Below are 14,408 nucleotides of genomic sequence, written 5' to 3'. Positions count from 1 at the left end.
TCACTCTTTCCCTCCCCAAGATCCCTATGAGGGGTAAGGGATTAGCCAGCAAATTGAGGGGGCCTGGGGGTAGGGGTCAAAGAAGTTCCCATAATCTCTACCTAGCACACTCATCTTTTTTTTTTAAAAACAAAAGATTTTTTAATTTTTTTCTTTGGGTTTGTACAAGAAATTTACAGTGTGGAAAAATATACAAGTGAAAACGAGGCCATAAACCTGGGTGTGGGGAGGGGCCACTTGGTCACAAACACAAATAAACAAGACAATGCTGAGTTCTTCCTTTGGTCTGACTACAGCCCCCTTGTCCCAGGAGAGAGGCTGCAGGGCTGGAGCCTGGGGGTCACATCCCAGTCCCAGCCCTGGCCCCCGACACGGGCAGGGTGGGGGCAGGCACATCTGCGACAGCTGGCGCTGTCTGGCTCTCTCTGGCTTTGGGGTAGGGAAGAGTGTGGAAACGAAGGCGCCCCCTCCTCCTCCTCCCAGCCCCCTGGCGTCTGGGATGAATGCGCTTGGCAGAGTGGCAATGGCGGCAGAAGGGGGGTGAAATGGGTCAAGCGAGCAGGAGCCTCTGCATGACCGTGAAACGGGGACCTTCAAGGAGTCTGATCTTGCTCATCCAAGTCACAGGGCCGCCCCAAGGTCTTGGCAGAGGCCCAGAGGCCTGGATCCCAGGGGACGAGTGGTTCTGGGGCCCTCAAGACTTTGGGGACCTCCGTGGACCTGAGGCTCCCGCCACCTCCCCCCTTCGGCAGAGCTCCCCGCAGATCTGGGATGCCAAGGGCCCTAGATTTCGGTGGCGGTGATCTCCTCCAGGCAGATGCAGGGGGCCGGCTCGGCCAGGCCCAGCTCGGCGAGCTCCCGGGCCTCCAGCTCCAGGCTCAGCTGCCGCAGCTCCTGCTCCAGCTGCCGGTTGCGCCGGTACATCTGGATGTAGTTGTGCTGCAGCTGCTTCTGGTAGCGGATCACCTGCTCCTTCTCCGCCTGCCAGGCCAGCCGCTCCCCCTCGAAGCTGTCCCGCTGCTCCTCACCCCGCCGCCGCTCCCGCTGCAGCTCTGCCCGCAGCCGCTCCACCTGGGCGCGCAGGCTGCTCCCGGCCCCGGCGGCCGCCCGCTGCGCCTTGGCCTCATCGCTCTCTGCCAGGAGGAATGGGTCGGCGGCGGCAGGTGACCCGGGGGCTTCCCGGAGTCCGGCCGCCTCGCTGTCCAGCTGGCCAGCTTTCTCTCGGAGCCGCTCGGCCTCCCGGCGGTGCTGCTGCAGCTCCTGGGAACAGGCCTCCAGCTCCAGCTCCCGAGCCCGGGCCGCCTCCTGCAGGCCCCGCGCCCGGCCCTCGCTGGCCCGGAGCGCGCCTCGGGCTTCTCGCAGCGCCACCCGCAGGGCCACCAGCTCGCTGCCCTTCTGCACCAGCTCTGCCTGGGCCTCCTTCAGCTGCTGCTTCAGCAGGGAGATCTCACCTGACTTCTGGCACACCTAGGGGTGGGAGGGGGCCGGGGAGGGGGGTGAGAGGGCTTCTCCCAGAGGGCCAGGCCCTGAGATCACGCGGGGTGTTTGGGGAGAGCTTGTTTGATCATGACACGCACGACACGGATGGAGACACTGAGGCGAGCCCGGTGACACGTCCAAGGCCACATATAGGCTAGTAAGCGGCCGACGTAAAACACAGACCCAGATCTTTTTCCTTCAAAGCAGGTGACTTTAAACCATCACAGAGGCCCAGGACTGGCTGGTGGCAGGTTTTGCAGGACTGGGAGCCACTGAGGGCAGTGCCCACACTTCCACCGGGAGGCGCCACGGCATTTTGGTGAAAAGCGCAGATGATGGAGCCACAGGCCTGAGTTCAAATCTCAGCTCTGCCACTGCCTAATCGTAATTCTGGGCTCCAGCCTTCCTCATCTCAAAAATGGGGGTGTTAACAATAGCCGCCTCCCAGGGCTGTTCTGGGGATCGGAAGATCCACTCTAAGTAACGGCTAGAAAGTTCTGGGTGCGTAGCAGGCTCTACATTCTTATTGGTCGGGAGGCAGTGGATGGGAAGGCCACTGGCTAGGTGAGCACTCGACCCGAGCAACGAGGAGACCTAAAACGGGGGCACAAGGGGACCCCCTCCCCGCCCCAGGAAGGGAGGTCAGAGGGAGATCTTCATCTCCCGGAGGTGAGGATGGGGAGGACCTCTGGGAGTAGCAGGCTGGGTGGGGGGGTGTTAATGGCTGGACCCCTGGGCCCAGGGCTCGTCCCAGGAGGCCCCGCTCCCCGCCCCTCCCGGCCTGGCCCACCTCCCACTTGGTCTCCTCGAGCCGTGGCCCGAGCTCCCGCTGCTCCCGCTCGAAGGTGGCACAGCGCCGCTCTAGCTGCTCCCGCTCCTGCAGCAGCTGCGCGAAGTCGTCCTGCAGCTGCCGCTTCTCGTGCTGCAGCTGGAACACCTGCAGCTGGAGCAGCTGGTGGGCCCGCTGCGCCCGCTGGGCCTGGGCCGTGCTGTCGTCCCGTGGCGGCTCCCGCTCCCGCGGCCAGTGCCGCTGCCGCTCCTCATACGCCTGGGGACAGAAGGCAGACCTGGGTCCCCCCCGCCCACTGCTCCCAGGTCACCAACGGCTCTTGGCTGGGCTCGGGGACCGGAGAGGCCATCCAACCACTCAAGAATAATTACGGTAACTCTAGTCACAACCACTTCTAGGGTTCTCGGGACAATGTCCATGATAGCAAACGCCCCTGCAGAAATTCCTAGGTGCCGGGCGTCATTCTAAGCGCTCCACAGCCTCTGCCTTACTTAATCCTCATCCGAACCCCAGGAGGCCAGACATGTGCCCATCTCTAGCTGAGGACAGCGAGGCTCAGCCCCGTGAAGTGTCTCGCTCAAGTCTGAGGACAGCCAACGGCGGTGCTGGCCGGGACCCCTCACCACTCCCCAGGTGAAGCCCGACAGCTGGGCCTCACCTGCCGCCCCCCCCCGCCCGGGCACACACGGGAGTGCTCCCTGGACTCCCGGCTCCTGCAGCTGTCCGGCCGGACCACCCCACCATCACTGCTGACCACACCTGGCACACGGTCACCTCACTCTCGTCCAGACTGTCCCGCAGCTGCTGCAGCTCTGCCTCACGGTCGTGGAGCTTTCCTTCCAGGACACAGTGCAGCAGGGCCTCATCCGAAGGGGGTGGAGGGGGTGGGGGCGGGGGTGGGGAGCGCTCCCCACAGGAGCTGCTGTCAGGCGAGGCCCGGGCACCACTGCCCAAGAGCCCCCCAGCCACACGGCCTCCCAGGGAGCCTGTGCTCTTGCTGGAGGAGGATCGGCCACTGTCCGAGTGGGAGGGCCCAGTAGGGGCCCCTCGGGCTGGCCCGGGCAGTGCCCCCCGCGCAGGGCCGTGGGAGGGCAGGTGCCCGCCTGGGGAGTGGCTGGCTGGCTCTGCACCCCCGGTGCTGTAGGTGGGCAGGCTGGACAGTGAGTTTCGGCCGGAGTCAGACAGTGTCCCTGATGGGCAGCCGCTGGTCCAGCCACTCAGTGCCAGGGGTTTGTCAGCAGCCGAGGAGGAGGAGGAGGACGAGGACGAGGCAGGGCCCCCGAACAGCTGTGTTAGGCTGCCCTGGCTCCCAGACAGTCCGGCGGCCCGAGGACCCAGGAAGCTAGGTAGGGATGGTGCCCCTCGAGGTTTGGGCAGCACCGGCTTGAAGGCTGTTGGGCGGATCAGGATTTTCTCCATGTTCTGAAATGAGGTGCCACGTGACACTGGGGATGAGCTGCCCAATCTTTCAAAGCCCTTATCATACTCCCTGCTCTCCGATCTGGGGTCCCCAATCCCCACACATTAATACTAATTGCTACCACCGCTGAGGGCCTCCTGATACCCTTTATGGCAAGCCACTTAAAAGGTTCATCGCTAATCATTACAACAGCCACACGAGCAAAATATTATCACTGTGCCCGTTTTACAGATGAGCAAATGGAGGCTCAGCAAAGTTAAAGGCCTCGTTCAGAGTCAGATGCGTAGCCGTTGCACAGTTACAGGAGTCTGAGCAGCTCACCTTTACTGAGCACGTGTTGTGTGACAGGCACTAGGCTCAACACTGACATACACTGTGTGATGGGATGCTCCCGACCATCTCAGGAGAGCTGACCTGGTGCCTCCACATTGCAGATACAGAACCTCTGGCTCAGAAAGGCTAAGTGACTTCCCTGAGCTCATGCAGCTGGAATGAGGCAGAGCTGGGATTAGAACCCAGGTCTGGTGAATCTGCAGCCCACATTCTCTCCTCTAAATCGGCCCCCAAATTCCAGCTTCTTCAGGGGGCTCCTGATTCCACCCAGGCCCCAAAGGAAGGGCTGGTCCTTACCTTCTCCAGCTTTCCAGAGACAGGGATGAGCTTGGGTGGGGGGCCGCGCAGATGGGCGTTGCGTGCCCGCTGTTCTCGGGCATCCTCAATGTCACTGCTCGGGCTGGAGGGTGACTCTGTCCGGAAGTCCTCGTTGATGTAGGTGAAGCTGGTGCCAGCGACGGTCTTCCGAGGGGGCACAGCTGGGCACAGCGGCTCCTGTGCCTCATAGCCACCCCGGAGCAGGCCATCCTGCTGGCGGAAGAAGGTGGGCCCAGGGGGGCCATGGTGGCGGGGAGGAGCTGGCCCCCCGGGGCAGGGCCGGCCTGAGATGAGGCTGCTCACGCTGCCCATGGCTGGAGCTTGTGGGGCAGTGGTGGCCTCAGGAGCGGGCTCGAGTGGCACTGGCAGAGTCTGCACAATGGCCATGGCGACAGAGGCTCAGGCCTGGCCAAGGGCCTCCAGGGGAACCTGTGAGCAGGGCAGTGGCGTCAGAGTCCCTTCACCTTGAGGCCCCTCCCTATACAAGTCCCCGAGTCCCTCTCCTGACCCCTTGTCCCACGTCAAACAGCCTCCTGAGATCGGGTACAAGCCCTGATCCCCGAAGGCTCCTCCTCCAAGCACTGGCATGAAACTCGGGTCTTCCTGGGATCCAGATCACCGTCCAACTCTGGTCTGAGCAGTGCTAAGGGCTGACCTTACCAAGCAAGGAAGATGAGGGGAAGGGAGGCCTGCTGGTGACGCAGTGCCCCGCCCAAACCTGCATCCCTCACAGAGTTCGGGACTCAAGTTTAGGAGGGAGTTCTCTACCAGCTCCCAGCACAGGTTTCTGGTCCCCTGGGACAGGTGGCCTCATTAGAGGGCACTTGGGGCAGAGGCAACCTCAGGGACACAGTCAGCAACTCAGATGGTAATTAGGGAATAAAGAGCCAAGGCCAGGCAGCGCCCAGCCTCCCCCAGCTGGGCCTGTTTCTCCCAGACGGAGAGGCGGCAAGGATGGAGCCGGCCAAACAAGAAACCCAGAGCTTTTAGGGAGTGCACAGGTGCCCTCTGGGGTCTCCTGCCTTCTAGAGGTGGATGCAGGCTCCTGCTTGCTTCCATGACAACTCCGAGCCTTACCACACCCAATCAGTCTGGCCTAAAGGAGCCTACACAGGCCTGCGGCCAACCTCTGGTTCTGTGAAACCATCCGGCTTTAGACAGTCTCCAGAGCAGCCCGGAGGGGATGAGGGTGAAAGCCCCACCATCACCTCTGGCAGCTGCTCTCAGATCTCACTTCCCTGGAACCCAGGGAAGAGGGCTCCACCTCCCCAGGCTCTGCTCCTTCCTGGAAGGGGACAGCAAGTCTCCACCCGGAACTCCCTCCCCAGGCCTGAGGCCGAAGAGCAGGACTCAGGCATCTGCTGAAATCATCATGCAGAGTGGGGGCCAAGAAGTGGACAGAGAATTGCGTAGGAACAGGAGTTTGTGTCTGTACTTATTGGTGTGTGTGAGACTGTGCACAGGCGCGTGGAAATGCGTCTGTGAAAATGTGTGAAAACATCATGAATGCGCGTGTGTGAGTATATGTATGTTTGAATAGTTGTATCAGTACATTCCTATTATTCATGTGTGTGGATTAATATGTCATAAAAGAGTACGTGTGTGCTTCGGGATCCCTCAGAAAATACGCACAAGTAATAACTGCATATAGGATAAGTGAATTCGTGGTGTATGAGTGCAACTCTCTGAGTGTCTTTGGATAGATGTCCCTTCAGATACACGAGTTTATATGTTAACCCCCCCTGCATCTTACACGAGCATACGAACAGGAAAGTGAGTGTGCACAAGTGTGTACAGACGAGTATGTGTATGTGGATAGGGCATGTGTGAGAGTGGGTGGGAGCCTGGGTGGCAAGCAGGGCCAACTGGGTGAGCAGGAGCCTGGTTCTTGTCACTCACTGGAGTGTGGGGAAAGGAGAGACACATTATCTGACTCCTTTGGTCTATCCCCCTTCTTTCTTGCTTGTATTCCACTAGGCCCACCCTCCACCTCCCCGCTCGAGTCAAAGGACCCTGAGAACCAGGAAGGTATCCAGACTGAGGGTGGAGGAGCTAGGGCTTGGGACCTGGGGGAGAGCAGAGTGCACCCACCAAGTGCCAGCCCTGGGCTAAGCAGATGGCACACCCCATCTCCTGCCCTCTCCCACACCACTCCAGGGCCCGGAGAAAGCTGTGGGGACGGGGCTTCTTAGGGGGCAGTGGAGGCTGGCACCTCTGTCTGCATTTGCCCACTTCAGTGAGCACTGAGAAAGTGAGAAGTAAGGGGAGGAGAGAGACAGACTCAGAGAAAGACAGGGACCCAAGAGACAAGAGACAAAGACTCAGAGAGGCCCCAGGGTCAGGCAGACAAGGAGACAGGCTGACCCAGTGAGTCTGGGCCCCTGAATCCCACGGAGCCAGAGGCCCCTAAACCCAGAAGAGCTATAAAAACTGGGCCCTGAGAGCCAGACACTCAGGGAGCCAGAGCCAGGCCTCTGGGAAGCCAGGCCCAGCCAGCCGGGCTCTAAGAGCGGGAGCCCGAGAGAGAAGGAGGGGCAAGTGGAGGCTCCATTTTGAGAAATGCGTTGTGGCTGTGGGAAAGGGAACCCCTGGCTCTCCCCAGCACTCCCTGAGTAATCACTCTGGCCCAGCGCGCGCACGCGCGCGCACACACACACACACACACACACACATACGCACACACACCCTTAGTGGGCTGGGGGCAGCCAAGCGCTGGGTTCAGCCAGGGCCCCGGGCAGGTCTGGCTAAGCTGAACTCCCACAGACCTGTTTCGGGGCTGAAGAGTTGGGGAAAGTCTCCCCCCACCGAACTCCAAAGACCAGTCAAACGGGATCAAGTCTGGGATCACGAGATCCCATTCCGCGACAGGAAGCCGGAGCCCCCAACCCACCCTCCAGAGCAACCCCCCCCTTTCTCCGCTTCCATTAAGTGGGGTCGGCTGGGGGATGCCGCCTCCGCACCGGCCCTCCGCCGCGCAGAAGTTGGGGGCGCCCCCAGGTCGCCTCCCAGCCCCGGCCCCCCCTCACCTCCGCCGCGCCGCTCCATGCTCAGCCCCGGGCCGCCCCCAGCGCTCCACAGGCTTGCCGCCCGGCTCCAGCCCGCGCGCGGCCACTCGGAGCCGCCCGGCCCGGCCCGGCCCCGCCTCCGCGGCGCCCCCGGCCCGACCGGCCCCCGTCCGGCCCGAGTGGGCGGCGCAGCGCGGGGGAGGGGTCCGAGGGGCGTCCCCGCCCCGGGCGCGGACACGCGCAGGCACCCCGCGTCACGCGAGGCCGGCCGGGCGCACGCGGGGACGGCGCCACGGGACTCGGGATTCCCCCCCTCCCCTCGAAGCCCGGTCGGCTCAGGACTCGGCGGCGGCGGCGGGTCACCCTCTACCCCTACTCGGGCCCCGGGGCCAGCGGCAGCTGGTCATTGTTCGAGCACAAAGGGCCGGGCGCCACAGCGGCCGCCCTTCCCCCTCCGCTCCTCGATCGAAGCCTGCCCCGCAAGACACACTCTCCGGTTTCGGAGTCCGGAGCGGGGCGCCGAGGGTCAGCTGCCCCCCCAACCCTCCCCGGCTGCCGGGCCCTTGCTCCCCAGGACCGGTCGGGGACCCAGGCTCGGGCCGTGCCTGCCCCACCCCCAGCGGTTAATAGAGGCATATTCGGATTTGCGGAGGTGGCGCCACCTGGCGACACATTCGGAGAATACACCGTCACCCCCCCAGCCCTGGGGGCCCCTACCCGGCTCCCCAGCACTGTACCCTCTCGACCCCGCGAGCCCAGGCCTGTCCCGGGCGCGGCTGTCTGCTCCCCAACCTTCCTTCAGAATCATTTGTTAAGACAGAGGTCATTGCTGGGAGAGCGGCAGCCCCTGCCCTCCCTCCCCAACAGTCACTGGGTTGAGGCGGTCCAAACCTACAGTCCGAACCTACACCAGCCTCACAGCTGACAACACTCCTCTGTCTTCTCAGGGTCACAGATATTCTCACCCTCTTGCAAACAACACAGTCTTCATAACACCCACACGACCTTTCCCACATTCAGTCCCCTGCAGCCACAATCACACAGTCTCATCCATCACGTGGTTCCATGTTCCTTCTTTCCATAATCTTTCAGGCCAACTCACACACAAACTGTCACACATCTTGCTGTGCAGAGTCTTTCACATAGACTCAAAGGCCTTCCTACCGAGGCACAATCTCAAATGGGCTTCCTCTCCTAAGCATCTTTCACACATTGGTGGTCTCATTCAGACAACTTACACATACACGTGGTGTTTCACAAACATTCTACCACACAGACTTTCCCCGAGGGGTCTCTGTGCCCCAGTCAGGCCAGCGAATGCCCACAGCCCTGGACAAGGACCGCCTCCCACCCCCTACTTGCATCCCCACCCCCAACGCCAAGGCCTGCCAGAGCTCCTCTGCCCCAGGAAGGAGCATCCCCCCCTTCCAGGCCACAGCCCTGGCCGGCTCTCAGCTCTATTTTTAGCTCTATGGAAAGGGGTTGTTTTTCTTTCTTTTTCCCTGGAAAGGGAGACATAGCCCAACCACCCTCAGGCTCACCCCAGACCCTGATCCTCACAAGAACAAACTGAGCCCCCCTCCTGTAGAGACCCCTCCTCTGGCCTTGCCCTGATCCCAGCCTCTTGGGGCACCAGGAGCCTCCTCCCCTTTCTGGCAGCCAGCCCAGAAGCTCAGGCAGCAGCTGGGCTCAGCATGTGTGGAGGGGTGGAGGGTGGGGCAGAGAGGGAGGCAGAGGGCCGCTGCCCACTCCCTCATTCCCTGGGAGGGGGGGTTCATCCTCCCTTCTAGGGCAGGGAGATGGGCCCACTCCCGTACTTAGGGCACATTTACCCTCGTGCATTCTCTGGGAAAGGAGGACTCCCACTCTTGCACGAGTGGGCTTTCTGTTCGTACAGTGAGGGGAGGAGGTCCCAGTTCTGCAAGGAGGGGTGGTGGCAGGAAGGGGACCACCGGCGCTCAGGCAGCTGCTCCCCAGACTGGAGGTATGGGGCGGGGGTTGCCGTACACTGCCATCAAAAATAGCGCCGTCCTCCGATACCTTCAGGGATGAGGGCACCATGAACGCGTTCGGGTGAAGGAAGGAGCGGAGCCCAGGTAACCCCACCGAGCCCTACAGTCTTCAGTCTTGCGCTACCCGGACTCCAGGGGGCGTTGTGCTCCCATTTCTGTGGGAAGGCTTAACATTTCTTGAGGCGGAGAATGGAATACAGCCCGACAGGAGACCTCGCAGACTCGCCCAGGACTGGGGAGGCAGGTCCTCGCCCTGACGCGGGGGTGGGGAAGCACAGCCCACTTGTCTCCGAAGCGATCACGTGCTCGGCGCCTGTTTACGTCTTAGTCTTCACCTGTGGGCGGCCAGGAAGCAGGAACCTCCGGAGGTGTCCCACCCGGCTCGCCCCCGTCGGCGGTCGCCGGGCAGCCCTTTTCTCCCACCCCCGTCAAGTACGCGACAGCAGAGCACCTTGTCCGCTGGGGGTCCGTGTGGGCCCGTGGCGCTGCTCCAGGGACTGCAAGGGTAACCCACTGGGCGCGTCCTTTCCTGAGTGCACGTGTGTTCGTGTGTCCCAAGTGCGTGGGTCTGTGTGCGCGCGTGTGTGGACCCCTCGGTGTGAGTTTCCGTCTCGGTTCCCTGTTCAGGCTCCCCGCGTGCACCCCCGCCCCCACCCCAGAATAGGACCCCCTCCTCACTCCAAACCCCGGCTTCCCCAGACCGGGAAAGTTCGCTCCGGAGCCGGGATGTGCCGGAGGCTGGAGTTCCGACACCTCCACGGCCCCACCACTCACCCAGCGCCACCTGCGCCGCGGCTCCAGCTCCCGCCCGGCTCCTGCTCCAGCGCGGGCACCTCCTCGCCGCGGATCTGCCGGCTCCCAGCCAGCTCCGGGCTCCGGACTCCGGGCGCCCGCCTGGCCCGGCCTGGTGGAGCGGGGCGGGGCGGCTGAGGCCGCGCCCCCGACCCAGGGAGGGGAGTGGTCTGCCCAGCACCCCCGCAACAGCCGACCCGGTACCCAGCCCAGCGGTAGCTCGACGGTGGCCTGAGGCTGCCCCTCTGGCCTCCGACTTCACAGCTTTCTGGATTTGGTTTTCGACCTGGGGAAGGGACGAGCAGCACGTGACCGAGAACTAAACTACCTGGCCGCCCTAACCAAGTTGACGATAGGGCTTTACTGCCCCTGCCCTGCCCTGTAGGGAGCCAAACCGGGTCCACTCTCAGCTCATTCCCCGGGAACAAGGAAAACCCCTAGGAAGCAGACAAAGACGGCTCGGGTTTCACCAAAACAGACCCCGCCCCACCCTGCGGTCGGTCGGAACTGCCCTAGCAGAACCAGCACCTCCCCTCCCCCGGAGTAGGTGTCTGCCCAGGTGAGCATGTTTGCCAGTTCTGGCCCCCCCACAGAGCATAGCCAGGCTTCCCTTCGACTCATAAAATTCCACCCACAGGCACAAACAGGAAGTTGCCCTGTATTGCAGGGAGGCACCTAGGGCTCCCCCCGTGGCACCCAAAGCAGCCTGTGGGAAGGCACAGACTGTGGTATCTACAGGTATCTGGGCCATACTTGCAGCGTGAGTACTTGGGCAGCAGGAGTCCAGTGAATTTAGTCTCTTCTCAAACCCACCTGTAGTAAAGAAGCTACTGGAGGACCCAAGATGCCCCCTCACAGATAAAAATGACACTAAATCTGAGGACAGGGCTGCAGATCCAGCTGGACCCTGCTTGGCCAAGCCCTTCCTGAACTCTCAGGGAGATTCTTAATATTCAATTGGATATAGGCAGAGCCCAGGTAATTTGCCTCAATCCACTCTGGTTGGGTATAGGGACGTGGCTCCCAGGGACCTTACATAGGACCCAGGGATCCCCCACTGCTCTCTAGGCTCCAGAGACTCCTGAACATACTTTAGTCTTGATGTGAGGAGTTTAAGACAGGTGTGCAAAGGAATGTGTGTAGGGGGTGTGGCTGGGGGAGCATTAACTTCGCCTCCCATCATTCTGGTTTGTGCTGTGTGGGGGAGTCTGCTAGGAGTGTAGGGCAAGACAGGCAAGTGTGTATCTATCCCTCTATCCCCAATTGGCAGAGACCTCACAAAGGCCCTAATGGAAATCCCTCAAGGATTTCCTGAGAACACACCAGGCGTTCCCAGTAGACCAGAATCCTTAGAGGTAGGAATGACCCGGTGGCGTGCATCTGGAAGGTATGGCTGACGTTCAGTGTTACAGATCCTGGATGAGGCATAGACCAGCCAGCGGCTGGGAATGATTACTGCGGGATTAGGAGGACTGGCTCCAGCCAGTCTGGGAGAGACCCCCAAGAAGGGAGGCCCTGGAGGAGCTACCCCCTCCCTCCCCCGCAGGTTCTTCCCCAGAGAACAGCTTTGTTCCAGGGTCTGTTTCAGGAGACAGTTGTAGCCACAGTTCTCACATACAACAGACCAGAGACCCCAGAGCCTTCCACAGGGCCCCAGAAGCAGCCCCCTTAGGTGGACTGGGAGAACTTGGTAAGGCAGACCTGCTTCAAGGGAGCAGGAAACCTCTGCTCACCCTTACAAAAGCCTTCTCCCCAGCCCCCTCAGAACATCTTGCATTCTGACTATCCTTGCATGCAAATCTAAAGGGAAAATGGGACTTTAGGCTATCACAGGAAGTGAGATGGGAAAGTGCCCTCATTTAGGACTATTTCTGACAAGGCCTCTAACTTTACAATCTCCTTCAGTACTTGTTAAAAATGAGGAATCCTGTGCCTTTCCTCAGACCTTCAGAATTAAAAACGTCTGTGTGCGTGTTTATTGGGGAGAGAGTAGGCCCTAGGTTCTGCATTTTTAAAGAGTCCCAGGAGTTCTGACACATACGAACGTAAGAGAAATAGTGTACAAGGACGAGGGAAATGGATGGGGAGCCAGATAAGACACTGAGCATGTGTCCACACTGAGAGGTCAGTGAGTGGCTCGTATCACCTAGGGACAGCCGGTCAGGCAGGGCCTAGGCGTGTGGCCCAGTGACCCACACCTCTGCCAGGGATTACATGGAGATCTTCAGGGAAGATAGGGATAAAGAGGCACCATCCTGTCATCCCTGAGCCAAGAAGAGGCATAAAGGGATGTGTGGGTCAAGGCCCTTTAATGCCCTTGCTTCCTTGGGAGTGCACAGCTCAAAGACTCCCTATTCAAATCAAGAGGAAAATCCAGTTATAGACTGGGGAGACATCTGGTGGACAAATAAGAAAAAACACAGAAACAAAGGCAATGGAAAATTTTTTTCAGTAAAACTAGAAAAGGCTCTACAAAAAGTCATGACTATGTCCACTCCAGTGGTCTGAGGCAGCATAACATGGAATCAGTGTCCAGGTGGCAGGCACTCTGGGTTCACAGCTTTCTTCTCCAGCCAGTTCCACCTTTGGGGCCCTGATAATACAGGGCCAAGCACCTAGGATCCAATGGTAGCGAGTGCCACCACATGGCAGGGTCCAGAGGAGGCAGCAGAGTATGATACCCACCGTGTATCACCCTGTGGCTCCAGAAACCTAGGCTGGAGTTTTGGCAAGAAGTCCTCTATTCCCTTCCAGGTTCAGGGTCTGAACCCAGGGCTTTGCACTCAATTTGCTCATTCCCACCACAGGGCCTGTGTGTCTAATTTTCCCTCTGCTTGGATCCCTCTTTCTCCAGATGTTCACATGGCTCAATCCTAGTTCTTTAGGCCCCATCTCCAGGGTCCTCTGCTTAGAGATACCTATTCAGACCTTAAACTAGCCTGTAAGCACTATTGCATTACTGTTTTTTCTTCATAGTATATCTCACCGTTTGACACTGTTTTGTATTATTTTTCTTGTCTCCCTTACCAGATCGTGGGTTCTAGAGAAGCAGGGGCCTCACCTGTCTTGTCAGTGCTGTATACGGCACACTGGAGGCTCTCAGATATCTGTTAAATTGCATTCTCTCAGGATGGAATTCTGCCCTAGGTTAGGCCCCTCTGACGGAGGAGGGTCCCTAGCTTAGGACCACAGGACAGAGGTAGCCTTAGCAGAGGGCTAAGAAAGTCTGTGTCCCAGCCTGTTTTGTCAGGCTCATTTCAGTGTCCAGCTCTGCACTGCCTTCACCTTGAGGGCTTGGAGGGGTCTGGCTGGTAGGGGTGGTGGGCCTGACCCAAGCAAGTCTTGGAGTTCTGGGGCACAGCCCCCTTTTTGCCAGAAGAAGGCTTTTTGGTCACTAGCCCATTGTCATCCTTGACCTTCTTAAGCCGAGCCTTGCTCTTTGGTGGTATGGAAAAGGTGAGAGAGCTCTTGTTGAATTCCAGTGGGAAGACACCTACATCTCCATCAAAGCGGTTCTTGGATACCTGCAGATACCGTTTCCCTGGACCAGTTACCAGCTTCCTGTCCTGTAGAATCAGAACGTTGTCCGCTTCTTGGCTTGCCTGGGGGATGGGGGCAGAAGGAGGAAGAGCAGTGAGAAGCAGAAAGAAAGGCTGAAGGTCCAGGGAAGAATGGCAAAGCTCCCTGAACTACTGACCATGATGATGGGGCCACCTGTCTTTCAGTTCCTTGACTACCTCACTGCCCCGGACTCCTCTGCTTGTGACACTTCTCCACAGCTCACCACCCCACTCAACCCCAGCTTCTTATCGTTCAGGTCTCGGTCTGAATGTCACACTTCATCAGAGACCATTCTTGATCCCCATAAAGAAAGAACCACCATCTTTGCACTTCTGTGTCACTCTCTTCCCCAGCTCCATGTTTGTTCCATGGTGGCATAGTTTGTGCTCCTCACCCTGGATTCCCTGTGCCCAGCCCAGGCCTAGCATGTAACAGGCACTCAGCATATCCCTGGAAGCTCCAGGACCGCGTCGGTCCTGCTGCCCAGAAAGCCCTCCCATTTATTCGATTATTTAACACTTACTGTCTGCCAGAACTCAACCCAACCTCTTTTGATACCTCCTCTCCCCGAATGGGCAAGGAAGTCTCTCCAGATGTCCAGGCTGACTCAGATGTCTCATTGTTCCCCAAATACCTATGTTGCCTATCATAGCTCTTATACTGAGTTATAATCACTGTCTCACTATTTTCCCCACTGG

At 59.7% G+C, this 14,408-nt stretch overlaps 2 protein-coding genes across 11 annotated transcripts in view; both read right to left on the bottom strand.

The window, feature by feature from the left end:
- Positions 1 to 115: 115 nt before the first annotated feature.
- Positions 116 to 10,335, bottom strand: LZTS2 (leucine zipper tumor suppressor 2). 6 transcript variants are annotated; one of them, XM_064595181.1, is made up of 6 exons: positions 10,132 to 10,335; positions 9,386 to 9,692; positions 4,320 to 4,769; positions 3,029 to 3,691; positions 2,270 to 2,527; positions 116 to 1,467 (listed from the first exon to the last, which is right to left on the bottom strand). In XM_064595181.1, exons 3-6 carry the CDS (start codon positions 4,725 to 4,727, stop codon positions 784 to 786), a joined length of 2,013 nt encoding a protein of 670 aa, XP_064451251.1. In that variant the 5' UTR covers positions 4,728 to 4,769; positions 9,386 to 9,692; positions 10,132 to 10,335; the 3' UTR covers positions 116 to 783. The 6 variants fall into 6 exon arrangements, with proteins under 6 accessions (XP_064451251.1, XP_045734597.1, XP_045734599.1 ...); XM_045878641.3 differs by lacking the exon at positions 9,386 to 9,692 and having other exon boundaries at positions 10,132 to 10,333; XM_045878643.3 differs by lacking the exons at positions 9,386 to 9,692; positions 10,132 to 10,335 and adding an exon at positions 7,367 to 8,686 and having other exon boundaries at positions 3,044 to 3,691.
- A 2,241-nt stretch (positions 10,336 to 12,576) lies between these two features.
- Positions 12,577 to 14,408, bottom strand: part of TWNK (twinkle mtDNA helicase) — a 5,205-nt gene continuing 3,373 nt past the window's right edge. For all 5 annotated transcript variants that reach the window (XM_045878638.3, XM_064595180.1, XM_045878635.3 and 2 more), the window contains one exon: positions 12,577 to 13,751. In XM_045878638.3, coding sequence (XP_045734594.2) covers positions 13,431 to 13,751 — 321 coding nt within the window. In that variant the 3' untranslated portion in view covers positions 12,577 to 13,430. The remainder of the gene's footprint in view (positions 13,752 to 14,408) is intronic.

The sequence above is a fragment of the Mirounga angustirostris genome, unplaced genomic scaffold, assembly GCF_029215605.1.
Source record: "Mirounga angustirostris isolate CCGP_5_RB_7025 unplaced genomic scaffold, mMirAng1.0.hap1 SCAF_6, whole genome shotgun sequence".
Lineage (NCBI taxonomy): Eukaryota > Metazoa > Chordata > Mammalia > Carnivora > Phocidae > Mirounga > Mirounga angustirostris.
The sequence above is the reverse complement of the archived record's forward strand: the minus strand, read 5'-3'. Positions and strand labels throughout refer to the sequence as shown.